At 44.3% G+C, this 27,813-nt stretch overlaps 2 protein-coding genes across 2 annotated transcripts in view; one reads left to right on the top strand and one right to left on the bottom strand.

Annotated features, from left to right (window-relative positions):
• LOC138976880 (lactase/phlorizin hydrolase-like) overlaps positions 1 to 9,217 on the bottom strand; it is a 71,269-nt gene extending 62,052 nt beyond the window's left edge. The window contains exons 1-2 of the mRNA XM_070349765.1: positions 9,046 to 9,217; positions 6,358 to 6,543 (exon numbers count right to left, since the gene is read on the bottom strand). Coding sequence (XP_070205866.1) covers positions 6,358 to 6,523 — 166 coding nt within the window. The 5' untranslated portion in view covers positions 6,524 to 6,543; positions 9,046 to 9,217. The remainder of the gene's footprint in view (positions 1 to 6,357; positions 6,544 to 9,045) is intronic.
• A 666-nt stretch (positions 9,218 to 9,883) lies between these two features.
• The window catches only part of LOC138976876 (lactase/phlorizin hydrolase-like), a 31,239-nt gene continuing 13,309 nt past the window's right edge, over positions 9,884 to 27,813 (top strand). Inside the window, exons 1-8 of the mRNA XM_070349762.1 lie at positions 9,884 to 10,108; positions 17,720 to 17,911; positions 18,844 to 18,974; positions 19,597 to 19,854; positions 22,182 to 22,362; positions 23,434 to 23,667; positions 24,266 to 24,395; positions 26,700 to 26,899. Coding sequence (XP_070205863.1) covers positions 17,725 to 17,911; positions 18,844 to 18,974; positions 19,597 to 19,854; positions 22,182 to 22,362; positions 23,434 to 23,667; positions 24,266 to 24,395; positions 26,700 to 26,899 — 1,321 coding nt within the window. The 5' untranslated portion in view covers positions 9,884 to 10,108; positions 17,720 to 17,724. The remainder of the gene's footprint in view (positions 10,109 to 17,719; positions 17,912 to 18,843; positions 18,975 to 19,596; positions 19,855 to 22,181; positions 22,363 to 23,433; positions 23,668 to 24,265; positions 24,396 to 26,699; positions 26,900 to 27,813) is intronic.

Genomic DNA, 27,813 nt, shown 5'->3' with positions numbered 1-27,813 from the left:
CCTGACAGGCAGCTTTCCTAGGAGAAGTCAAACCCGGCCAGATGAGGGCCGGAATCCGTGTGAGGAAACTTGTCTAGGACAAGGAAAAGTCCATCCGTGGCCCGTTCAGTACTCAACGCCCGCGATACACACCGGGGACAATGCATTTCTCAGAGAAACAAGTGAAGCTTTGCTGTTTATTTTGCGCTATTAAACATACCTCCCCCCCCCCCCCACCCCCACCCCCGTTTTGTTCCCCTTGTACATGTTTTTGCAATTGGACAAAGATCCGTCCAGAGTTATAGTTTGAATGGGAGCATCTCGCCGCTTGGACAAATAACACTCATACACAGCCCATATGTTCGCTGTGCACACTTTGGTTGTTGTTGTTGTTGTTGTTGTTGTTGTTGTTGTTGTTGTTGTTGTTGTTGTTGTTGTTGTTGTTAGTGGTGGTGGTTTTTGATTGTGTAACTGAAGCCTATGTCAATGTGCAACAATTATTCAGCAAAACCAATTTCCACTCTGTATAGGACAGTCAGGCAGTTGATAGTATCGTGTGCTCAATGGAAAGGGTGATCCTAGTGTATGTGAAAACCAAAAAAAACGTGGGCTCAATGGAAAGGGTGCTCCTAATGCATGTAAAACCCAAACAGACGTGTGCTCAATGGAAAGGGTGCTCCTAATGCATGTAAAACCCAAACAGACGTGTGTTCAATGGAAAGGGCGCTCCTAGTGTATGTGAAAACCCAAACAAACGTGTGCTCAATGGAAAGGGTGCTCCTAATGCATGTAAAACCCAAACAGACGTGTGTTCAATGGAAAGGGTGCTCCTAATGCATGTAAAACCCAAACAGACGTGTGTTCAATGGAAAGGGTGCTCCTAATGCATGTAAAACCCAAACAGACGTGTGCTCAATGGAAAGGGTGCTCATAATGCATGTAAAACCCAAACAGACGTGTGCTCAATGGAAAGGGTGCTCCTAATGCATGTAAAACCCAAACAGACGTGTGTTCAATGGAAAGGGCGCTCCTAGTGTATGTGAAAACCCAAACAAACGTGTGCTCAATGGAAAGGGTGATATTAGTGTATGTGAAAACCCAAACAGACGTGTGCTCAATGGAAAGGGTGCTCCTAATGCATGTAAAACCCAAACAGACGTGTGCTCAATGGAAAGGGTGCTCCTAATCCATGTAAAACCCAAACAGACGTGTGCTCAATGGAAAGGGTGCTCCTAATGCATGTAAAACCCAAACAGACGTGTGCTCAATGGAAACGGTGCTCCTAATGCATGTAAAACCCAAACAGACGTGTGCTCAATGGAAACAGTGCTCCCAGCGCGTATAAACACTCAAACAGACCTGTGATAATTGACATGATGATAAACACAGTACAACGAGTGCCTGTGGTACAAAGGCATCTTTAAGCCTGTTTTTCCACACCAAAATTCATTTGTATTCCAATCACATAAGCTATAAGCTATGTACCAGGCGTAGACAGCTCATTATACCTATTATCTGGATGATACTCCAATGCCTTAATTGGCTCCCGTGTATTTTCTCTTCTCATTTCATGATTTTCTTTGATTTTTTCGTCCATCTTGAATCGCACAGCACTCCTGTTATTCATAATGAAAAATCGCAAATTCGCCCAAGCTTCTTTGACAAAACTTGTGAAGCAACTTTGCCGTAGCTTCAATTTTCGGTTAAAGACCCAAGAAGTCTTCACAAAGTTGACTTCGGGCTTAATCGAGGACGGGCTTTATCCAAAGTTTCTTATCCCAGATCTCGGAGATTAAAAGAAAAGACAAACAAGCCCGCTGGAATGTGATGTCAACAGTGAAGATATTGTGAGACCTCATATATGAGACAGAGAGGGGACAGTGAGAGAGAGAGAGAGAGAGAGAGAGAGAGAGAGAGAGAGAGAGAGAGAGAGAGAGAGAGAGAGAGAGAGAACTTTGAACTTTGAACTTTATTACAGGAAAGATAGCATTAGGTCCGTAGTAGGACCTTTCTTACAGCTAGTCCTGATCTAAGCAAACAAAATGGTTATAATCGAAATGGGAATACATAGGAACAAACTTTTTATGAGAGAGAGAGAGAGAGAGAGAGAGAGAGAGAGACAGACAGACAGACAGACAGACAGACAGACAGACAGAGATGGGGGGTGGGAAAGAGAGGCAGAGATCAATATTTATCCTCGCAATACTTTGTGACAAAAAAAAGGCATATAAATATATACATTTATAGGCCGAGATAATGTCGATCATATTTCTCTTTTGATGGGCCCGCTTTGTGAAACGTATCCGGTTACTGTCGCATGTAAACAAGCTTATCAGTGAATGTTGAATAAAAACACCCCCTCCCCACCCTTCACCGCCCCACACCCCCGTCCCACCCTACCCCCCTTATTCACATGTTGAGAACAGGAGCAGAAAACCAGCACACATTTGTGTGGATGAAAGAGAAGAGGTAGGAGGAGCTTCAACCCATCCTGGTGCCACTTGTGGCCCACCGCCTATTAAAAAACAATAAAGAAGAAAACAGTAAAGCAGGGTTTGAAGCAGCCTGCATTCATCTAAGGTCCAAACACAAATTTTAAAAATAAATCTTGTGGCGTTAAAATGTACCGTCCTCAAGTCATTGCGAAAGCTGGATTCTGCACACGATGACAGAGCTGCGCAGGATGCTACATGGGGTCAGAGCACCCTTCCGCTTGGTCACATACCGAATTTCAACAGATTGGCCGATTGCTGTGCAAAGTACACATGTTTTCCAGAATGAATTGAGTAGAATGACACAGGTGTTATTTAAGAAATCAATTCAGACAAAAGTCCTACTGTGCACAGACAGTGGATGTTAGGCGCGTGTTCAAGTTGAGAGATGCTCTGATCCCGTGTAAACACCTCGACACATGTGTTGTGCTGTAACCGTTTACACTTGCAGGGATGATGGAAGGGGCAGTCAGTGCTCATGATAGGTGTTTGTGAACCGGATTCACCCCACAATGCAAAAGAAAGAAATAATACAAAAACCAGTCAACTTATTATGGTAGCCGTAAAGTATAGTTACAATGCATTGACTTTATTTTGATACGAAAATCTGTCAAATTGAATCGTATTTTGGTAGGACAAATTGAATGACGGTTTCTTTTCCTGTATTTTCACCCAAAAAACGGTCAAAATGCCGGACATTTTCCCAAGTTGAAGGTGAACGAAGGGGGTGGTGATGTTGCAGGCGAACTGAAATAAGGTTAAGTTGTACTGTGCTTTGACACGCGGCCTTCCAACATTGTCCTGACACACGGCCTTCCAACATTGTCCTGACACACGGCCTTCCAACATTGTCCTGACACACGGCCTTCCAACATTGTCCTGACACCAGTCCAATAAAACAGAGACAATAGTAAAATAACTCTGTTGGGTTTGTCTTGGTTGTGAAAGAGTGAACACCCTTGATTTTCACTGGGACAAACACTGGAGGGGCCAATCACTAGCGATGGGTGTGTCCGATACACGGGGACCGGAGCACGTGTGAAGTTATTTGTCAGAGGAAAAGCAAGGGTGTTCACTCTTTCACAACCAATATAAACCCGACGGAGTTATTTCCGAAAATCGTCTATTGCCACGGCTTTCGTCCCGGGACGACGTGGCCATATCACACTACATTCTCCACTGACAAGGCGACGTGGCCATATCACTACATTCTCCACTGACAAGGCGACGTGGCCATATCACTACATTCTCCACTGACAAGGCGACGTGGCCATATCACTACATTCTCCACTGACAAGGCGACGTGGCCATATCACTACATTCTCCACTGACAAGGCGGCAGCGAATCTTTCTGTGTTCAGAGGCCAGTCAGTCACATAGTGCAAGGTGTCAACATTTATGTCTTTTTGGAGAACCATAAGTCAACGATTACGGTGGGAGGTCGTGGGTTCGAACCCCGGCCGGGTCATACCTAAGACTTTAAAATTGGCAATCTAGTGGCTGCTCCGCCTGGCGTCTGGCATTATGGGGTTTGTGCTAGGACTGATTGGTCCGGTGTCAGAATAATGTGACTGGGTGAGACATGAAGCCCGTGTGCTGCGACTTCTGTCTTGTGTGTGGCGCACGTTATATGTCAAAGCAGCACCGCCCTGATATGGCCCTTCGTGGTCGGCTGGGCGTTAAGCAAACAAACAAACAAACAAACAAACGATTACGGTCACAGAAGCCAGCGTAGCTTCCGGTCAACAACACCCGATAATAAAAAATAAAATAAAAACTACAACAACAAAACACCCGATAAATGGAATAATTGCAGTGGCCAGGGGTGACAATCGTCCGATAAGACATTTTGAAAACCAGCATGTTGCGCCTGAAAGCTGACCTCCATTGTCAACAAGGTAGAGCTGATAAGCTGACCTCCATTGTCAACAAGGTAGAGCTGATAAGCTGACCTCCATTGTCAACAAGGTAGAGCTGATAAGCTGACCTCTATTGTCAACAAGGTAGAGCTGATAAGCTGACCTCCATTGTCAACAAGGTAGAGCTGATAAGCTGACCTCTATTGTCAACAAGGTAGAGCTGATAAGCTGACCTCTATTGTCAACAAGGTAGAGCTGATAAGCTGACCTCCATTGTCAACAAGGTAGAGCTGATAAGCTGACCTCCATTGTCAACAAGGTAGAGCTGATAAGCTGACCTCTATTGTCAACAAGGTAGAGCTGATAAGCTGACCTCCATTGTCAACAAGGTAGAGCTGATAAGAGTGATCTGTGTACATTACGCTGGACATCCCATCGTGTGGATCGTCACTTAGTGGGGCTACACATCCCGACCCGTTCGTAATCATTCATGCAAAATAGCACGAGACAACTTTAAAGATTTGTTCCTTCCTTCTCGAGTGACGCATTATGAAAATCGCGACACACTCCAAACAACACGTATTCCAATGTGAACACACTGATTGTAACCAGTTGTAACCAGTTGTAACCAGTTGTGAACAGTGTGTGAGATACTGTATAATTTAACTGGCAAAAGTAGCCCTTATTCTAAACGCTATTTAGTGTTTACCAGGTGTGCTACTTTTGCAAGTAGAACTATACAGTATCTCACACACTGTTTACAACTGGTTACAAAAAGGATGTTCACATCGGAACACTTTTAGTTTCGAGTGCATTTCCTTCATGGGAGAGAATCATTCCGTGTTTTGTCTGGCTACTGTCTGTGCAGAGTAGAACTTTTTTTGGTCTCGAATTGATTCCGTTGGTGACACCGGTGACAATTTGCAAAATATATTGAGCACTGCGTACAGAAAGCTTGCAAGCAGTTGATGGTTGGTGTTATGTGTATTCCCCTGTCCCCTGTACAGTTGATGGTTGGTGTTATGTGTATTCCCCTGTCCCCTGTACAGTTGATGGTTGGTGTTATGTGTATTCCCCTGTCCCCTGTACAGTTGATGGTTGGTGTTATGTGTATTCCCCTGTCCCCTGTACAGTTGATGGTTGGTGTTATGTGTATTCCCCTGCCCCCTGTACAGTTGATGGTTGGTGTTATGTGTATTCCCATGTCCCCTGTACAGTTGATGGTTGGTGTTATGTGTATTCCCATGTCCCCTGTACAGTTGATGGTTGGTGTTATGTGTATTCCCCTGTCCCCTGTACAGTTGATGGTTGGTGTTATGTGTATTCCCCTGTCCCCTGTACAGTCTGGACATATCCCTGATGGTGTAGCCTACATGATGATTTACACGACAACGAAGGTATCTTTAAAGAAATGGATGGTCGCAAAGTGTCTCTCAAACTTTCCCTTTCACCTTTCGACCTATATTTACCTTCTGAGGGGTGAGGGAAAAAACGGTCAGGCGTTTATCTATGTTCTAACCACTCAGATTATGTAAGCAATTGTGACCCTGTTTGCCGTATGCACACAAGAGTCTACCTGACGTGAAAAGAAATGTAGGAAAGTGACTTGAAATGTCATTGGAGGCGGTCATGGTGTCACAGTGAGCAATGGCATAACGTCCGATGTGTATGTTATTAAGCGTTATACCACGCCCTTTTCTTTCCAAAACACATAGACCTTTTTGGGGAATCTGAGCGGCTCTCACGAGGTATCCGACCCTATTGCTCTCTGCTATGCTTAGAATGACGCCAGAACTTTGAACATCGAGTCTTCACAGCTCTTGCGAGATATCCGTCTCATATGCTTTGCTATATTGGAAGGTCGCAAGTGCTTGTAATATCCAGACGGTTCATTCACCGCTGCAATAATCGCTTTCATTCACTGATCAACGACGACGTGTGTTTGCCTCAGCTTTTTAAGGGGGCGCAACTCTTCCATAGCCCCATGAAAAACAGACAGCTATTTTGGGAAATGGTTTTTAACTCACCGTCATCTCTCCACCCTCCTTCCACCTGGTAAGCCGCGGTGGCGGCGGCCCACACGAAGTCGTCAGGGAACTTGCCGAAGTAGAAGTCATCTTCATAGAGCATGCCATGACCTTGGCCCCCCAGCAGGGCAAGGGCCACAACCAAGAGTGCCACGCCTGCCCTCATGGTTGTCTGCTCTTGCTTGCCTGTGACGTGTAAAAAAAAAAGAAAAGAAAAAAAAAGGGCATGACGAAAATTTGAAGTTCAAGGCACAGTCTTTACCTTGCGAACGATTCGGCTCACCCTCTGACATCTGATTGACTTTTACGTGGGGAAAAAGGCGACACTTGTACACATCCACTTTGGGAACGCAGAAGAAGAAGAAGAAGAAGAAGAAGAAGTACAGCAGCCCAAATATCACATTTCTATGCAGAGTGCCTTTCAAGAAATGTATTTATCAAAAACATCGAAATGTGTCCATGACACGTCAGGCTGTGGACTTTGAGTATGCTTCCCAGTGGCTGGCTGGTCTTGTCACACGTTAAACGCAGGGTAGATCTGAGTATGCTTCCCAGTGGCTGGCTGGTCTTGTCACACGTTAAACGCAGGGTAGATCTGAGTATGCTTCCCAGTGGCTGGCTGGTCTTGTCACACGTTAAACGCAGGGTAGATCTGAGTATGCTTCCCAGTGGCTGGCTGGTCTTGTCCCACGTTAAACGCAGGGTAGATCTGAGTATGCTTCCCAGTGGCTGGCTGGTCTTGTCCCACGTTAAACGCAGGGTAGATCTGAGATGGTGAGCACCAGTGTTTGCACGAGGCGGAGTGTGGCTTTAACTGGTCCACAAACATATGTATTTCAATTCACCCAAACTGTAATACCGTTTTGCAGAGAAGGCTCAGTGATTTTGATATCGTTTTTGAAAAAAAATACGCTTTTGATGTGTGTTGGAATTTCCTAAATGTATTTTGTTAGCGTTACAAAGAAGGTAGGCCGCTACGTGATAAGAGAATACTGCAAATAACGAGCGACGACCATCAAATGGGATTTACGTTAACAAAACAAGTTACTGTGCCTTGTTATTTATAATACATCGAGTCAGTACTTACATTTTGAAATTGACTTTTATCACACATACTCCAACTTGACACACTTTTTGTGCTTAGGCCAAAAAAAAAAATTGTCTGTTTCTGGTAACATGGCTAAAAAAAAATAGGGTCGGTAGGTCGGGATTTTTATTTTTATTTTTTTACTTTTTTTTTTTTACCCCAAATGTAGACCAATAAAACTAACTTTAAAAATCGCGCAAAGAGACTGGATTCACTATACATAGAGACAAGACACTCAACACATTTACAAATCGTCAGCGGACTTTCGTTTTCACACGTTTTTGTTGTTTATTTTCTCACCCTGTCCTTTACCACCAAAAAAAAAAAAATATATTTTGAGTTTGGAAAAAAAAAGTTTAGGGTCGGCGCCGAAATTTAGGGTCGGTCGGGTGACCAGAAACAGACAATTTTTTTTTTTGGCCTTATGCTCAAAAACGTAATCTGTAAAGACATTCCTCGCAAGTTGCGTGTTGCCTGGACTGTGTTGGTTTCTGCTTCTGTCTAGCTTCTGGAATGTGTGTGTGTGTGTGTGTGTGTGTGTGTGTGTGTGTGTGTGTGTGTGTGTGTGTGTGTGACAGACAGACAGACAGACAGACAGGCGGACAGAGAGACAGGTTGGGAGAGAGAGGGAGAGAATTGAATTGAATTGAACTTTATTTAACAAGGATTAAGATTTAAGGCTACGCCTTTTCTTACAATCTGTCCTTGGGACGCAAAGACACACTATGATAAAATTAAAAAATTAAAAATTAAAAAGTTAAAAAGTTTACCAACAAAAGGAGGTCAGAAAACTTCAGCACGTGATGATAAAGATGACGATGATGATGATTATGATGATGATGATGATGATGATGATGATGATGATGATGATGATGATGATGAAGATGAGGCATGAAGAGCATACATATGTGGTTATTCATAAAATCAAATGCATACTATGCAAGTAATTATAAGTACAAGCTGGTAGCGATCGAACATGTAGCAATAGTACAACAAAAATATGTTCAGAATATACAATGCACAGCATATCTTTGGCGTAATACTAAGTGTGGTAAATCAAAACGCGTTAGAGAGAGAGAGAGAGAGAGAGAGAGAGAGAGAGAGAGAGAGAGAGAGACAGACAGACAGACAGAGAGAGATACAGACAGACAGACAGAGAGAGAGAGAGACAGACAGACAGACAGACAGACAGAGAGAGAGAGAGGGAGAGAGAGAGACAGACAAACAGACAGACAGAGAGAGAGACAGAGAGAGACAGACAGACAGACAGAGAGAGAGAGACAGAGAGAGACAGACAGACAGACAGAGAGAGAGAGACAGAGAGAGAGACAGACAGACAGACAGAGAGAGAGAGAGATAGACAGAGAGAGAGAGAGAGAGAGAGAGAGAGAGAGAGAGAGAGAGAGAGACAAAGACAAAGACAGAGAGACAGAGTGGGAGAAAAAGATAGCGAGAGAGAGTGAGAGAGACAGACACAGAGACAGAGACAGAGAGAGTGACAGAGAGAGAGAGAGAGGGGGATGATCGTCAACAAACAGAAAAGAAAAGTAAACGACTTTAATAAACGCAAAATGTACACAAACAGAACAGTTCCTGCTTACCTGTTCAGGATGAGGCGAAAGACGACGATGTGCCTTGTACCGCCAGACAGACGATGTGCCTTGTACCGCCAGACAGTCGCGAAGACCTGCAGCTTGAGACAGACACAGGGCAGGAGTCACCTTCAGTACCCGCTCACCTGTACCTTCCGATCTAGGTTCTCCCCTCCCTGACTCACGTCACTTCTAATCGCTTGTTTAACTGGGGTACAACACAACTTCAAGAAGCGACTGGGGGGGGGGGGGTGGGTAAAGAGGGAAGGAAGGGGAAGGGGAAAAGCCGGTAGAGATAGGGTGTGTGGGGCGGAGGGGGAGGGGGGGAGTAAAAATGGAGGGGGAAAGTGCGGGTTGTTTGGCATGCACCCCCCAACAAAAATTGGCGACAAAGCTCAGGTACTCGGGTACAGAATCGCCGGGGATTGCCGCGATGAACGAGTTGAGAGAGAGAGGGAGGTTGGCAGACAGACAGAAACAGAGATGACCAACGGGAGTCGAGGGGAGGGTAGAGTGAGTCCATTGCTTTAAAAGTTCTGGAAGACGATACGGCCAACACCCTAGTTTACCAATGTTTGATACAGCAGATTTCAGCAGGACACACATCTCGGTATACCTGAGTAGGCTATCAAAAGGGATACCGGACTAAAAGCTTTCAAGAGACAAAGAGGGGGCTGAGGGGGGGGGGGGGGGGGGGGTACGGAGACGGATCAGGGGGGGGGGGGGCGGTTGAAGAAGAAGGGTGGTTGGAGTAGGGACGACAAATAAGTAAGCCTACATCTACCTGAAGAAGGTCAAACTATAAGCTCCTGGGGTCTACATTCCTCGGGTGACAGAGACAAGTAGAGACGGTACATCAATCCACTCTTGGGGGGACACTTGCATGAAGGGGAACGCTCCTCCTGACGAAAGCTGCATGTCAGCGACATCTATCTGGACCGGGTGTTTGTACAAGGGCCAGAGTATCGCGGGGTTGGTGCAGACGACAATAGCGTAGAGTTGTTTCCCTTCTGCGGCAAGGGAAGGAACTCTCTGACACCCGTGATCTTCTATTAATTGAGGCCACTGGCAGGTAAGAATTGTATTTATGCAAGTTTATTTACTGTGCTTATTTTATTTTCTGTTTGCTATTATTATTATTCTTTAAAGTCTACATTTTCTTGTGCAATTTGCAGCCTTTACACTGTTGTTTATATGCATATTTGTATGTATAATCTGTTCCTTGGCCTTCTTCTATGCTCGCTCTAATTTCTGATCAATTCCCTGTTTTTCAAAAAGAACCAAAATCATAATAAAGGTTAAATTATTGAAGCGTTTAATTGAGAACAAAGCCAAACATTCTCAAGAACATCAACCTATCGACATTAAGAGTAACAAACGAGAGAAACAACAAACAAAACAATGATGTTATATGCAACTTGTCAGAATATATGTAAAATACCAAGGACTTACACTTATTGTCATGGTCACGACTTGTCAGAATATATGTAAAATACCAAGGACTAACACTTATTGTCATGGTCACGACTTTTCATTCAAAACAAGCTGGGTAACAAAAACACTGTTCATTTGTGAACAATCCAAGTTGCTAATGGTTTTGAGCTTAAGGTGATACGTGGATTGTCAAAGTAAAAGGTGATACGTGGATTGTCAAAGTAAAAGGTGATACGTGGATTGTCAAAGTAAAAGGTGATACGTGGATTGTCAAAGTAAAAGGTGATACGTGGATTGTCAAAGTAAAAGGTGATACGTGGATTGTCAAAGTAAAAGGTGATACGTGGATTGTCAAAGTAAAAGGTGATACGTGGATTGTCAAAGTAAAAGGTGATACGTGGATTGTCAAAGTAAAAGGTGAAACGTGGATTGTCAAAGTAAAAGCCAATCAGACTGTTTTGTTTCATTTGTGTAACCATCGCGGCGTTGGATTCGTGTTTCCGATGACAACGACTGTAAACATTCACTCTTAAAGACCCAATCAACGCGACGACTGTAAACATTCACTCTTAAAGACCCAATCAACGCGACGACTGTAAACATTCACTCTTAAAGACCCAATCAACGCGACGACTCAGGGTCATGTTTTCAACTAAGCTGTGCAATCAGACATTGCACAACGAAAAGGTTTGAACACTTAAAAGAAAAGGTACATGCTAAAAAGTGATTGACCTCGCAAATATGACAGCAGCTCTGCGCATTTTTAGACTGGAAGAAAAGCGACGTAACTTTTACGTTTGACGTCACATTTTCCATTATGACGCGATCGATTGAACTTTTGACGCGCTTTGCATTCTAGAAAAAAAGGGGTCCCTATGGGCGATTGTGCGTACTTTTGCAAAGCCTAAATGATGACAAAAACGATGTTTTGTGGCTTGTTGTCAGACCAGCATTTTTTTTGTATTGGTCCTCGGGGAGCATATCGCCTGTTGTTATATCTTTATCAACCTCGGCTTTCGGCCTTGGTCGATAAAGATGAAGCAAAAGACGATATGGTCCCCTAGCCCTCGGACCAATAACAAAAATGCTGGTCTGACAAAAAGCCACTAAACATCTTATATTGTTTGATACAGCACCAGCACGCCTACTCGGCTCTGCCCAGCTCTCACAGAGATATACAAAGTACAACCAAATACGTGCGCGTGCCCATTTACACGCACACGTTTAAAAGAAAACACAAACACATGGGAGCAAGTCGAGGGAGGTACCCAAGCCTGAATGTATGGAGCAAGTCGAGGGAGGTACCCAAACCTGAATGTATGGAGCAAGTCGAGGGAGGTACCCAAACCTGAATGTATGGAGCAAGTCGAGGGAGGTACCCAAACCTGAATGTATGGAGCAAGTCGAGGGAGGTACCCAAGCCTGAATGTATGGAGCAAGTCGAGGGAGGTACCCAAGCCTGAATGTATGGAGCAAGTCGAGGGAGGTACCCAAACCTGAATGTATGGAGCAAGTCGAGGGAGGTACCCAAGCCTGAATGTATGGAGCAAGTCGAGGGAGGTACCCAAGCCTGAATGTATGGAGCAAGTCGAGGGAGGTACCCAAGCCTGAATGTATGGAGCAAGTCGAGGGAGGTACCCAAGCCTGAATGTATGGTTCTAATTCAAATGAAGCCTGAAAATATTGTCGACCATTTCAAAACATAGGCTGAGCCTTAAGATATGCCACAGGTGTAAAATGACTGCGATGCATGAATAGTAATAAATCAACTAAACAAAACACGTTTAAGTACTATTATAATGTGTTTAGATAGAAATAACATAACTAACAGAAACAGAACACGACTTGTATCGTGTAAATGTATGTTGTCTTTATGTCATAGTTCGTCACACAGTAGATAAAGTCACTTAAAGGCATACTAACGCACTCCCGTGTTTACAAAGTGTAGTTTGCCCACAATCGATGTCAAACGCACCATAAGACCATATAATGACGATACGTCACCATGCGCGGACCATAATACATGCATTACAGCTTGTTCTAGCCTCTGATAAAGTGAGGATGTCAACAAAGCCGCGGTGTTCTCTCCCTTGCATCAACGTTACATGTGTTGCCAAATCTATAAATAGGACGATCCAGATCAAAATGAAAATTCAAATATCTCAACATTTAAGGGGTCCTAGACCACAATATTTTGCAGGGAACTTAATTTAGTCTGTCTCCAGCTGTTGGTAAAGCAATTAGCGTGTATAGTCATCGAGTACATATGGCTTTAAACTCAGATAGACAGAAACAGAATCGATAACAGTCCTCACAAATGTGTAGTTGTGTATGGTATCAAGAACAACAAGCCGGAAACCACATAAAGAATCTCTTTGTTGTTCAGATTTCACCTAAACAATTGTTTTCCATGCCGAAAACGACCCAACCACATTTTGTTCTATGCCGGAAATCCGACTCATGCCTGAAGACTTGCAGGCTTGCAAACAATATATAGAAATTCGGCCTGACCAGGGATTAGGTAAACCCCAGGGCACACACCTTTTTATCGCGGAACCATCCCACTGAGCCACGAAGACCGTTGACAAAAAAGCCGGGGACATTGGAAGGACAGTATAAAAGGTATCGCGGGAATCTCCTTTATTCATAGAAGACGTATCCCCCCCCCCCACACACACACACACATACACACACACACACACACACTCACTCACTCGACATCATGCATAGGCACACATGTTTGTGCAGATTGGAAACAAATTGCATTGTTTAATCATCTTTTGGTGCATTGCTTTCACTCGTACTGCAACAGTCGGAATGGGCCTTGTTCTAGCCAACCTGGGATTGTGAGCACGAGACAGTTACTATCCGAGTGGGAGCAAGCCACGGGGCTGGATTGGTTGAAATCCCAAACTAACCTCAATGTCAACCAATCACACCTCACTAGGGTGGTGAATATCTCGTGCACGTCATCCCTGGATGCCATCGTTTTTTCCTCCCGTGGTTTACATGGGGGGAGGAGGGGGGATGGGGTCGGGGTTCTGACCCCGATAATGTATGATAATGTATGATAATGTACGATAATGTTTGATAAAATACGATAATGTATGATAATGTACGATAATGTATGATAACGTACCCAACTGTACGCCTTTCTATCAGGTTTCTACCTCTTCAAATAATGTCTGGCACAACAGATACCTACGCAGAACAATTTGTTTGCCGTTCCTGACACGCAGCTCAGGTAGGGGAAATTGATATGTGGCTGATACGCATCAACAGGCAACCAATCTTTTTATTATTCTTATTTTTAAGGGGGGGAGGGGGGGAGAGGGATGAGGGCGAGTTGGCGTGGTGATGATTCAAACTGCACAAAGGAAGGAATATAGACAGCGTAAACAGACACACATAGGAACACTGTGAAGAATGTTATTTTGTGAGCGATAGACGGCCACTCGTGATAGACGGCCACTCGTGATAGACAGCCACTCGTCATTCAATCAATGTAGACCGGGACACACTTAAGCACTTTGTTCAAGTGTTTGTTAGCCCATGAGTATTTACATAAAACTTTTTTTTTCAAGAGTTGATTGAGCTAAATAGAAGCTGGCTTGCCGTAACATGCCTCACAGATACATGATAGGCATCATTGTTTTCGCAGCTTTAATTTTATTTATGTTTATTTTATTTTTCTCACCCCCCCCCCCCCCCACCCCCTCCCTGCCTCAAATATTATGTAAGTGTTCTTAGGTAGGCAAAGAACCAGGCCGATTCCTCCGGTTTGCGCTGGTTTCTGAATACAGACTCCACCACCCCCCCCCCCCCCCCCCCCCCTCCACTAAATAGATAACATTAAAACACAGGGTCGTTTTAAAGGGATGGCCAAAGTCACATGACCGTTGGTATCTAAATCAGTTGGTGACATTTAACCGAGTTGCCCTATTTGAACTGTGGACAGTTTCTTGAAATCAGCTGATAGTCTTCGATACAGCTGCCGTCTGGCATGGACCTTTAACTTTGAAAACGGCGTGTCGCTGCTAAATAATAAAAAAGTACAAACACGCAAATAAGTGAATGTGTGAAGTTTGATATTTCAAATGTATTATTGTTCCAATCTTGACAGTTACTGAAGGAACTGTTCTTTAAGTAAAAAGAGTTCGGCTTCCTATCTATATGTCTATCTATATGTTCCGCGTAAAGTGCCTACACAGTGAGAGGTGGCCAGGAGAGGTGGCCAGGTGTTTACAGGTGTTTACAGGTAAGACCTGGCCACCTTAACATCTAAATCCTGACAGCTTCCTGTGCACAGTATTGAAACTTATTGTTGAATTAATTATTCAAAAAGCGACTGATAACAATTAAACAACTAATTTTCAAAACAATTCCCAGTTTGCACAGAGAACATCCGGGCTTCTAATTTTGGTTTGAGTCGATGTTTCCGGAAAAGGACGTGTTTTTAAGCAGACGAATAAACAATTGATCAGAGCAGAGGGAAACGCAAAACAGGTCAAGAACATGAACCAACCAATGATATCTGCGCAGTTTGCTTAAATCACCTGATCGTGTTGGGAACAGCTGTCGTTTGTGTGATAGCGATTTCAGTTTGGGAGCAGCGTGCTTCTGTTAGTTGATAAGAAGAATTAAACTAATATTCCTAAGGACATGTCAAAGTAATGCGACAGGTAGTATGCAAATCAGATCATGGAATTGCTCAATCGGTCTTTGACCTCGGCGCGATTTGCTGATGATCAAAGCGGAAATGCCAAAGTCATTCCATCAAGAGTTTGAAAATCACACCGAGACACTGAAGGAAAGAGCTTTGACATCATGTCGGTTTTTACATTTTGCTGATGGCGCGATGTGCAACTTTTCCCTTTTGGCGTTTTCACTTTGGGGACTGCGTGTCGCTGCTTAGTTACATGCAAACAAATAAACATTATTTTAGAGCTGTCCCCAGTGAAGCAGCAAAGTCATGTGACCGGTATTATGCAAATGAGGTGATGGCCTTTGACCTGTGGAGAGCTGATGCTGTTCGGTGCAGTTGTTCTCTCTACATGACGTTGGGTATAGTTTTTGCTAAGTCAATAGGTAAATGGATTAAAAACAAATAGCTCAGGAATAACCCGAAGAAATGCCAAACATGCAGATCAGGTCTAGTAAGCAGGATTCGAGATTGGAATCTTTTGATTAACTCTATTGAGGGTAAACTTTATCCCGGACTAAAGTCTCTAACATCGACTCTTACCAGGGGCGGATCACATCATTTTAAAGGGGGGGGTTTCCAAATTTCTTTTAGGGACAATTCGACGACGCGAAGCGTTTAGTTGAGGGCGCGAACCGTTTTAACCTCCGACGGAAAATGTTGATAAAAAGAAGGAAAATGAAGCAATCTGGTACAGTCTGAGCCAAGACACTTCCCCTTAAGCACCTTCCAAAAAGTAAATTTCAACAGACAGATTTGGATCTGAAAACGACAATTGACCGATCTGGTGCAACCTGAGCCAACAAATTACCCAACTACTGTCCACAACCGTCACTTAGAAGACAGAGGCCGGCTCCTAGGGGGCTCCGGGGGCATACCCCCCCCCCCCCGAACATGTTGATAAAAATCAAGGAAAATGGACCAATCTGGTGCAATCTGAGCTGTCAGTTACCTCGGACCCCCCCCCCCCCCCTCCCCCCTTGTATCCGCCCCTGCTTACATACCGCCCTCTCGTTGAATGACACAGCAGGAGTCCTTGACCTCTTTGACCTCCATTTTGCTGAATCAGCTGATGGAGTTTGCTTGGTGCAGCTGTCCTCACTGTGTCGCTGAGCACGGTTGTTTCCCTGTAGGGACGGCGTGTCTGCCTGTAGGGACGGCGTGTCTGCCTGTAGGGACGGCGTGTCTGCCTGTAGGGACGGCGTGTCTGCGGTGCGCAGCATGTTATCGCCTACCGGGCAGTGTCTGTGTGTGCCAGTCTGGTACAGAGCGGGCAGAGTTTGGCCTGTACCCTGGGCCACCATGGAATGTCTTGCTGCATCGGCGCCAACACCAAGATCACACCACCAATCTCCTACTATCGGTCCCACCACCCCCTTTTCTCTCTCTTTCTCTCTGTTTTGTTTGTTCGTCGTATTACATTTTATTTATTTGCTTGTTTGCTTATTTGTCCGTCTGCTCTACCCTTGGAAAATAAAGTTCCATCAGCATCATCGTCTCTCTCTCTCTCTCTCTCTCTCTCTCTCTCTCTCTCTCTCTCTCTATCTCTCTCTCTCTCTCTCTCTCTCTCTCCCTCTCTCTCTCTCTCTCTCTCTCCCTCTGTCTCTCTCTGTCCCCTCTCTCTCTCTCTGTCTCTGTCTCCCTCTCTGTCTCCCTCTCTCTCTCTCTCTCTGTGTCTCTCTCTCTCTCTCTCTCTCTCTCTCTCTCTCTCTCTCTCTCTCTCCCTCTCTCTCTCTCTCTCTCTCTCTCTCTCTCTCTCTCTCTCTCTCTCTCTCTCTCTCTCTCTCTCTCTCTCCCTAGAACCTGTCGTCCCTTCAAGTCTTTGTTTTCTTTCTTTTTGTTTTGTTCATTTCATCTTTTCGTAGACGTCATGAACGATCCCTCAAGTCACCTATAGTCACTTTATTTTATGTTCAAGCAGCAGTCATGAACGATCCCTCAAGTCACCTATAGTCACTTTATTTTATGTTCAAGCAGCAGTCATGAACGATCCCTCAAGTCACCTATAGTCACTTTATTTTATGTTCAAGCAGCAGTCATGGACGATCCCTCAAGTCACCTATAGTCACTTTATTTTATGTTCAAGCAGCAGTCATGGACGATCCCTCAAGTCATCTATAGTCACTTTATTTTATGTTCAAGCAGCAGTCATGAACGATCCCTCAAGTCACCTATAGTCACTTTATTTTATGTTCAAGCAGCAGTCATGGACGATCCCTCAAGTCATCTATAGTCACTTTATTTTATGTTCAAGCAGCAGTCATGAACGATCCCTCAAGTCACCTATAGTCACTTTATTTTATGTTCAAGCAGCAGTCATGAACGATCCCTCAAGTCACCTATAGTCACTTTATTTTATGTTCAAGCAGCAGTCATGGACGATCCCTCAAGTCACCTATAGTCACTTTATTTTATGTTCAAGCAGCAGTCATGGACGATCCCTCAAGTCACCTATAGTCACTTTATTTTATGTTCAAGCTGCAGTCATGGGCGATCCCTCTAGTCACCTGTAGTTTCCTGTAGTAACTTCATTTTATTTTCAAGCAGCAGTCATGGACAGCCCCCAGGCGGCGCTAGTGGTAGCGGTTCTCCTCTGCACGTGCTGCCCTCTGACCCGGGGTCAAGACGACTCCGACAAAGTTCAAGGTCACGACATTATGCTGGGAAAGTTCCCGGATGACTTCGCCTTCGGCGTGGCGACATCGGCCTATCAGATCGAGGGAGCGTGGGAACAGGATGGTGCGTAAAGCTTGGGTGACATCCGATGATGTCATCCTTTCAATGACGTCATTATAACGTTCTCATTGCTATTCGGTTGTGTGTTTGACGATTTCAAAGTGGCGGCGACGTTTTATGGCATTCATTTTTCTTTCTTTTTTTTCATTTTCATTACTTTATTGTCCCATAGCTGGGAAATTCGGGTCGCTTCCTCCCAGTGGAAAGCTAGCAGCTACGGAGTCGCGCTACCCAAGTGTCTGCGTGTTTAGGTGTATTCAGCCACCTGCACTTATGGCAGAATGACCAAGGTCTTTTACGTGCCATTGTGATGACACGGGGGTGGGACATGGCTTCCGTCTCTGGGTCTGCACATAAAGTTGACCCGTGTCCGTCCCGGCCCGGATTCGAACCAGCGACCTTTCGATCACAAGTCCAGTGCTCTACCAACTGAGCTACCTTTCAGTAACCAGAGGATAAATCTGTCAGTGTCAGCCCTAGTTTATTTTCAATTGGGAAATACTGCAGGATTACAGTGCAGATGGGGAATTCAGGTGCACGGGAAAGGAAATAAGAACGACTCTATGTTTGGGAAAAGGGGTGGCTATGACATAATAATTAGGGCGACAGATTGTTTGACATTTGACAATGACCTCTTGGTTACAGGAAAAGAGCGACTGTGACGTCATTATTAGAGAGAAGGGTGAATATTTGACTATGACGTCATCATTACAGAGAAGGATTGATATGACGTTATGATCAAAAGGGACGACAGTTTGACAACGCCTTAATAACAGGGAAGTGGTGATAATGACGTGATGGTAAGGGTACAAGATGGTGACGTGATGATTACAGGGAAGGGGACGAGTATCTGGGACACGTTCAGTCACACCCAGGGTAAGATAGCGGACGGCTGAGACTATGACGTCATGATGATGATGACATAATGATTGCAGGGAAGGGGAAGAGTATCTGGGACACGTTCAGTCACACCCAGGGGAAGATAGTGGACGGCAGTAACGCAGACAAGGCAGCCGACAACTACAACACATGGCGGGAAGACATCCAGCTGCTTGTCGACCTGGGGGTGAGTATATTGTTTGTTGCATTAAGCTACGATTCCATATTGCGACGCGATCACGGCGCTGAAGCATCGCCCAAGAGACAGTGAAGAAACCGAACAGAGGTAGAAAGGGCAGCCAAGAGTTGAGTCCTATACTCCGCTGGGGGCATACGGAATACATGAATAAGAAAGTGTGTGCCGTGAATAAAGGCAGGCAAGGACGGGCGTGTCAACATACCTTTCTTGTGGTTGACGTGTTTCGTGCAATTTTCCTGCAGATCCTACACTAAAATCCAAAGTGTTTCCATGTCGAAACGTGTTGAATTGTTGTGTCTGAAAGGCTACTGTAAAGCCTACCAATGTGCTGAGATGAAAAGGAAAACTGTGACTGTCTTTTCTACAAGAGGTTAAGAGGTCCGTGACGACATTAAGAATAGTTTTTGCAAGAAAAGACAATCGTCTTTGATGAAACAAAGTACTTGGAAGAAGCTAACTGCCAACCATGAGAAATAAGACATTTTTTTTAATCACCTTAGAAATTGTTTAGACATGGTGCAGCAAACGCAATCACAGACATGTTGTGCACAGTATATATTGTCAGTGATCTATAGTCATGTGATGAGATCACGTTGACCATTGTTTTCAGGTGACACATTATCGCTTCTCCATCTCGTGGTCACGTCTGATGCCTAACGGTACCGATGATGGGATAGAACAGCTCGGCGTGCAGCACTACAGTGACGTCATTGACGAGCTAATACGTCACAACATCGTGCCCCTTGTGACGCTGTACCACTGGGACCTGCCGCAAGCCCTGCAGGACAAGGGAGGCTGGCTGAACGAGACGATCGTGCAGGACTTTACTGACTACGCTGACCTCTGCTTCAGGACTTATGGTGATAGGGTAACTGATTTTCTAAAACATTAAAATGATACAGGGGAGGGGATGATCTTGTGTGTGTGTGTGTGTGTGTGTGTGTGTGTGTGTGTGTGTGTGTGTGTGTATGTATGTGTGTGTGTATGTGCGTGCGTGCGTGCGTGTGTGTGTGTGGGGGGGGGGTGTGCGTGCGTGTGTGTGTGCGTGTGTGTGTGTGTGGGTCTGTGCGTGCGTGTGTGTGTGCGTGTGTGTGTGGTCAGTTAGATTGGGGGGGGGGGGGGGACTATGATTGAAACTCCAAACAGAGAGGTTATGAATCCCTAAAGCCTGTCTTACACTCACTGTGCCGAATATCCTTACGAATATGAAAATGTTGTATTCGGCCAAAAAGAGACGAATGGACAGGGAAAAAAAATAGAAAAATCGAAGGCTTACGAATCCTTGCGAATGTCATACGAATGGTTGCGACTGCTTGCGAATGTCTACCGATCATTGCGATTGTATACGAATCCATATACGGATCTATTACGAACGTTGCGAGTGGCCTTGCGAGAGTTGCGAGTGCTTGCAAACATTTTACGAATAAAACGAGTATGCAATTCGCATTGTTCGTAATGTTGCTCTTACACTCTGGCGAATTGCCCTTGCGAATAGAATTCGCCAATAACTCGTAATGATCGGGACATTATCGCAAGACATTCGTAAATGTTCTTAACCATTCGCCACCATTCGTCTCTTTTTGCGAACATTAGCAACATGCTCCTAATATTCGCAAGGAAGTCATATTCTGAATGTTTCGCAACGTACTCGTAAGTATTCGCAAACCATTCGTAATCATCGTAAAGGTATGCGTAGCGCTCGCAAGCATTCGTAAGGATTTTATTCGTGCACATTATGCCAACATCTTGCGAATGATTGCGAATTCATTACGAATTTCTCAGGAATGTTTTGACCATTTCTTTCCAATTCATAAGAATGTTGCGAAAGCCTTACGAATGCTTGCGAGTGACTGCAATTGCTTGCGAATGTTTTAAAAACAGTAAGAATATCTTGCAAACGTCTTGCAACTAAACGGCGATTTTGATGCGTATGTATTCTCAATGATCGGTACACATTCACAAGCACTCGCAACCATTCGTAAGACATTCGCAAGGATTGGTAAGGCTTCCAATTTTCTATATTATTCATGTCCATGTGTCTATTTTTTTGCCGAATACAACATGGTCATATTCGCAAGGATATTCGGCACAATGTAAAGACAGGCATAACGAATGGTTGCGAATGGCTTGCTAGCGCCACGAATACATTGCGATGATTACAAATGTCTTGTGAGTACTAACGAGTACGTTGCGAAAATAATAGCAATATGACTTCCTTGCGAATATTACAACACTCTGCTGCACGTCTCATTTTCAGAGCACAGCATCGACAACCCTGCACTCCTCTCATGAAAGAACTTCACTGGCTTCCTGTATCTGAACGTATTAGGTATAAAGCTGCCTGCTTCTGCTACAATATCATCTCTGAATCGGCACCTGCCTATCTTTCTGAACTGGTCTCTCTCTACACTCCCTCTCGCACCCTTCGTTCTTCTGATGATGCTCGACTTCTCTGTCAAGGTCGCTTTAAACGCAAGGCTCATGGCTTCCGCACGTTTTCGTATTATGGACCTCAGTTATGGAATTCACTCCCCTTTCAATTACGTCACTCTCCATCCATTTCATCTTTTAAGTCCAATTTGAAAACTCACTTGTTCCAACAACACTACGGATAGTTCCTTAGTATAGAGTCTGGGGATGTGAGATGTGCATGATGTGTTGTTTGAATCTGACAGTGATTGTATGATTTTTGTATACATGTATTGTTGTCCCGCGCTTTGAACTTTTGATAAGGCGCTTTATAAATGCCCGTTATTATTATTATTATTATTATTATTAAGTTTCTATGTTCAAAACAAGAGACGAATTGTAAGGAATAGGTAAGAACATTTACGAAAGTCTTGCGACCATGTCCCGATCATTGTGAATTATTGGAAAATGCTATTAGCAAGGGCAATTCGGCACAGTGTAGCCTAAGAGTAGCTTAACAGGTTATGGGGCCACTCAGGACGTTAAGAATCATAAGTCAGGGTGTGTAATTGATAATAGCAGATGTTCAAATGAAGAGTTTGAGAGAAGAAAACAACAGACTTACAAATACAGACCGGAGGGGCGGGGGGGGGGGGGGGGTACATTCAAGGTATGAAATAGGGTCAAAGAGTGGACAGCTTGCACTATCCTAATAACAAAGTCTTCAGACGGATCTATAGAACATTGCATGAGGTCTTGACATGACGTCACCTGCCTGTGCACCAGGTGAAGCACTGGATAACGTTCAACGAGCCACTCATGATGTCATGGCTGGGACATGAGAAGGGAGAGTTTGCACCTGGCCTTCACCTGGACACTGGCACCTACCTGGTGGCGCACAACATCATCAAGTCACACGTGGCTGCGTACCGCCATTACGACACGAGTTACCGCACTGCACAGCAAGGTAAGCACAGGTGAATTCTGCTATATCGCGGTCCACTACCTCGCGTTACGACACGAAGCGTGTTAAGTCTAAGACGCTTCACGCGCATCAGAAAGACAAAATTAATGTCTTGCCTTGCACTTTTTTTCAGATTCAGTGCAGACACATTTTTAAGTTTCTTTCTGTACATGTGAAGATATACCGAGCAACAAAAGAAACGCGAAAAAAATCTGCAATGTTTGATTGACAAAATCTCGAACAATTATGGAGTTAGAATTATCAAACCACAAAATTTGGATGAAGGCGTGTTTGACACAGCTGTTGCGTGAGTATTTTGATGCTGCGACTGTTTCAACACACGGGACAAGCAGGTTTAACGTTAACGAAGTTTTGGAGGTCTCGCTCAGTCAGCCTTCATCGGGCTCTCTGGCCACTGATCGGACACTGGTTGCTTCCAGTGATGTTCCTGGTGGTGTCAGCGGCTGAATTGAATCGATGTCGAAGACGTTGTGGAAGGAAATTGCGATCTTGTCTTATTGGGGTAATGCGAACAAATCTACTGCGTTGCATAACTGCAGTGCTTCCAGTGTCACCAGAACATTGCAGAAGGTGATAAGCTGTTGACACATGCACGTTTAAAGCACATGCCAGCGCTTCTGGATCACCCCCAGCTTTAAGTCGACCTGGCATTTTGGTGGTGTCAATCTTGGCATCCTGGCTGTTTCAAAAGTGAGACTGGCAGCAAGCGTGCCATGGTCTCTTTTGGTTGCTAATGCATTACTACCCATTAGTGAACAGATCTCACACATCAGATTTCTCCTGCTCTACTTGCACGTGCTGCGAGCGCGCATTATGTGTTTAACGATAAACCTGCTTGTCCCGTGTGTTAAAACAGTCACAGCATCAAAATAATCACACAAAAGCAAGGTCAAACATGCCTTCATTAAACTTTTGTGGTTTAATAATTCTAACTCTATAATTGATGGAGATTTTGTCAATCAAACAATGACGAATTTGTTCGCGTTTCTTTTGTTGCTCGGTATATATTCAGATGCATATTGAAACACAGACCTATTGTCACGTTTATTCCAGGAAAGGTGGGTATCACCTTGGATTGCGAATGGTACGAACCCAAGTCTGAGGGTCAAGCTGACCATGACGCCGCCTCTAAAGCCCTGACCTTCAGACTGGGGCTCTGGGCCGATCCTATCCTCAAGGGAGACTACCCCGATCTCATCAAGACAACTCTACAGGAAAAGGCAACTCGACTCGGGGTGGCCTCCCCTCTGCAGATTTTCTCAGCTCAAGAGGTGGCAAACAACAAAGGTATATACAGTGCTGGGAAAAACAACTGGTTTGTGTTGGTTTAGCTATGCATGGTTACGCAGATGTTTAGGTACCGTCAGTCGGGTTATCTCCTCATTGTGGCAGTCATGCGAGGTAACCTGCTGGGTAAAAGACTATCAACAGGTGACTTATGTCTGTATTGCTTGCAAGTTACCAGTACAAGCTTGTTACAATTTGGGCGTGTTGCAAAATCAGAAAAGTATTTTCAATCTCTTTGATAGTGTCTGCAGTGTGTTTTCTTGTGTAGCACAGTCTCGTCCCAAGTTACCATCTACCCCTAACACGCCCCTTCCTAACACGCCCCTTCCTAACAATAAAGAGAAAAGGATCTGGAAGAGGCATTCCATCTGTTTCAGGAAACAAAGGATGACAAAAAAGTAATAAGTGGTGTTAATTAAAAAACTAAAAAACAGAGAGACTGCGAACGTTCCAAAATTCACAATTAAAAAACAAGAATTGTAGATTATTAGAACACTGAATTATTGTGAAAAATTATGGTAAATGTAACATTTTGTTTTGCCATTAACTAATAACCTCCAATTCTCATTTGTTGATTGGGTGTTAATGACTTGCACAGGGGCGGCGGACTTTGTGGGTTTGAACCACTACAGCACCAGGCTGGTGTCACCTGCTAATCAGACCAACCCACACTTCGGCTTCTTCAACGACCAGGACATCATCTTTGAAAACGACCCTGACAGCCCAATGTACGTCCTTTGAAAATAATAATAATAAAGATAATACGGGTATTTATATGCCGCAAATCCTAATAATCTTCAATATAATAATCTTCATTACAGCAACAATACACATTTAAAATATCTTCAAATAAATAAATGCCGTCTTTCCCCGACACACGATCATGTGCAGGCTTCTAACAGTAACAACTCACTTTGACTTGGACACACACCAGCATACAGTTGCTTGCTTTCTCAGCACAGTGGGAATTTCATGCTGAGTTTATTTCGCACATATTTGGTTAGATTGTGGTTTTTAGCATCTTCAATCTATTTCACTATCAACGTTGGTGTCATTTACACAATTAATCTAACAACAACAATAACAACAACAATAACAACAACAACAACAAAACAACAACAACAACAAATCAACAACAACAACAACAACAAATGCGTACATGAAGGAGCCCGGCTGTTATTTGTGGACATGTATATAAGGTAAAGGGTGCTTACTGCTTCATTTCCATGAAAAGGCTCCAACAGATCAAAGTTGGTAAACGTGAGTGTATTCACTAAAGTCTGTGGAATATGTTTTGGTGAGCAAAGAGTTCTGTGGAGGATAAAGTGACTCTGTTTAGCAACGGAAATGTTTGTGTTCTTCGAAACCCTAGTACCATATCGCTCTGTATGTGGCGTCATAAGGAAGACTCGCCATGTTGCTGTGTGTTTGAATTTAAAGGCACAGTAAACCTCCCGTAAACCATCACAGAGCTCCCCGAGCGTCTACATACAGTACTAGCATACTTCCATTTGAACGCTCACCGAACGGGAACATCCTGGCTGCTTTCTGTCGAGCGTGAGAAATTTTCAAAGAATTTATTTTCGTGGACTTGGGCTGCTACAACAATGGCGCCTCGTTTTGGTGCTGGACGGCTGTTATGATACCGGAAATCACGCCCGGACAGTAAGCCCCCCGTAAACCATCACAGATACTGTCAGGCTTTTACACACAGTACAAACACGCTTCCATTTGAACACTCACCGAACGGGAACATCCTAGGTGCCCTACGTAAAGAGCGAACAATTTTAAAGAAATAATTTTTCGGATTGTCTCCATCTCAATCGGACCCATCCTGAACTCAGGTCAAAAATGAGTTACTTCCCTTCAACTGGCGATAGCCGTGGAGCGATGATTATCAGAATGATTCGAACCGTGGTGCGTTTTGGCGCTAGACCTAACTTTTAAAATCTAAATAATAAATTCTCAGCTTGTTACACAAACATTCTTAAATCATAAAAGAATTCTTTTTTCATCAAGACAAGATCAGTACAATTCGAAGTTTTGAAAGTTTGAAAATCCCGAAAGCAGGGTCACGCAAGGTCGTGATTTTCGTAGCAGACGACGGTTTATAGGCAGTCAAAAGCCATCGCTAGAGTTCTTATGAATCACATTCGTTTTTTTCGTGAAAAGTCAGAGGTACATAACGTGCTATTGCAGATAAGCTCACAGCGAGCCCCATTCAAATTACAAACTGACGACTGCTTTGTGAAAAAGGGAAACTGGATCACACGGGTTCACGATGGCTCAGGGGTAAGATAAACCACGCAAAAATAAATTCTTTGAAAATTGCTCGCTCTTTACGTAGGGCTCCTAGGATGTTCCCGTTTGGTGAGCGTTCAAATGGAAGGGTGTTTGTACTGTGTGTAAAAGCCTGACAGTATCTGTGATGGTTTACGGGAGGCTTACTGTGCCTTTAACATCTGTCTCTCGTCAGTGCCGGAAAGAAGGGGCTCCGCGATGAAAGAGTACTGGATGAGCGTCACATTTCAACCGCCATTTCTTCAGATTTCAAAACTATTCTGAAGATCGTGCGGTGTATCAGTTAAATCTGAACGCGCGTCATTAACAATACGTAATACATCTCCACGAAATAGCTTCTGATCACCCATGGACAACTTTCTACTAATAAATCGAATATAACCGGAAGTCGACGATCAGGAGGAGACAACCTAATGGCTATAGCCGATGTCGACATCGTTCGCTCTTTTCAGTTCTATTTTCGTAGACATCTTTTCAGTTCTATTTTAGTGGACATCTTTTCAGTCGAGTCATCGGAGGCGCAATGAGCATCACGTAGGTGTGATAAAGACATGGGAGGGGGAGGGGGAGGGGAGGGGGGGGGGCTTCACGCGAGGAAACGACCTGGAAGCACTGGGCCTCATTGACTCAGTGCACAGCAATTCTGACACTCAATACGGGATTTGAAGAGTTTTGTATCTCCAAGTATGGAAAGTTTATGGATAACCCGTAGTCTTTGTATGTCTTGAAAGCATGGTGTACCGAAACGACATGGGAAAGACCGGCATGCACTTGGATGGCTACGGACTCCGGAAGCTGTTGAACTACATACGTCAGACCTACAACAACACGGATGTCTACGTGACGGAGAACGGGTTAAGTGGGTGCGGTACGATGAAGGACGAGAAGAGAATCACGTACATCAAGGAGTACAGCAACAATGTTCTCAAAGGTATTCTTGAAGGCCTGCAGACACACGACGTTTTGTTCTTGTAACATCCCCATGATTTTGCTCAATCAGAGCTTTCAACAGCTAGAACCTGTGTTATACAATCAAACACTTATGCTGGCCATGGATATGATAACGCACATGTAAAACGACATGAACAGACCGAATCAGATATGGGTCGAGTAGTTTTCAGCTTAAAAATACATTTGTGCATGGACTACATGTTTATGCCTGTGTGTGGTATCCATACTTGAACGGCAAAGGCTGTCCTTTAATGAGCCCGACGTTGTCTTCGCGTATTCCTTTTACCGAAAATGCAGTGCAAAAGCTTCGGGAAGCGAGCTTCATGAAGTAGACTTCGTGACGGCGTCTTCACGCAATAAATATCAGGCTTAAAGGCCAGCATCGTGACGGCGTCTTCACGCAATAAATATCAGGCTTAAAGGCCAACATCGTGACGGCGTGTTCACGCAATAAATATCAGGCTTAAAGGCCAACATCGTGACGGCGTCTTCACGCAATAAATATCAGGCTTAAAGGCCAGCATCGTGACGGCGTCTTCACGCAATAAATATCAGGCTTAAAGGCCAACATCGTGACGGCGTCTTCACGCAATAAATATCAGGCTTAAAGGCCAACATCGTGACGGCGTCTTCACGCAATAAATATCAGGCTTAAAGGCCAACATCGTGACGGCGTGTTCACGCAATAAATATCAGGCTTAAAGGCCAGCATCGTGACGGCGTCTTCACGCAATAAATATCAGGCTTAAAGGCCAACATCGTGACGGCGTCTTCACGCAATAAATATCAGGCTTAAAGGCCAACATCGTGACGGCGTGTTCACGCAATAAATATCAGGCTTAAAGGCCAGCATCGTGACGGCGTCTTCACGCAATAAATATCAGGCTTAAAGGC

This window comes from Littorina saxatilis, linkage group LG9 (genome assembly GCF_037325665.1).
Source record: "Littorina saxatilis isolate snail1 linkage group LG9, US_GU_Lsax_2.0, whole genome shotgun sequence".
Taxonomy (NCBI): domain Eukaryota; kingdom Metazoa; phylum Mollusca; class Gastropoda; order Littorinimorpha; family Littorinidae; genus Littorina; species Littorina saxatilis.
The sequence above is the reverse complement of the archived record's forward strand: the minus strand, read 5'-3'. Positions and strand labels throughout refer to the sequence as shown.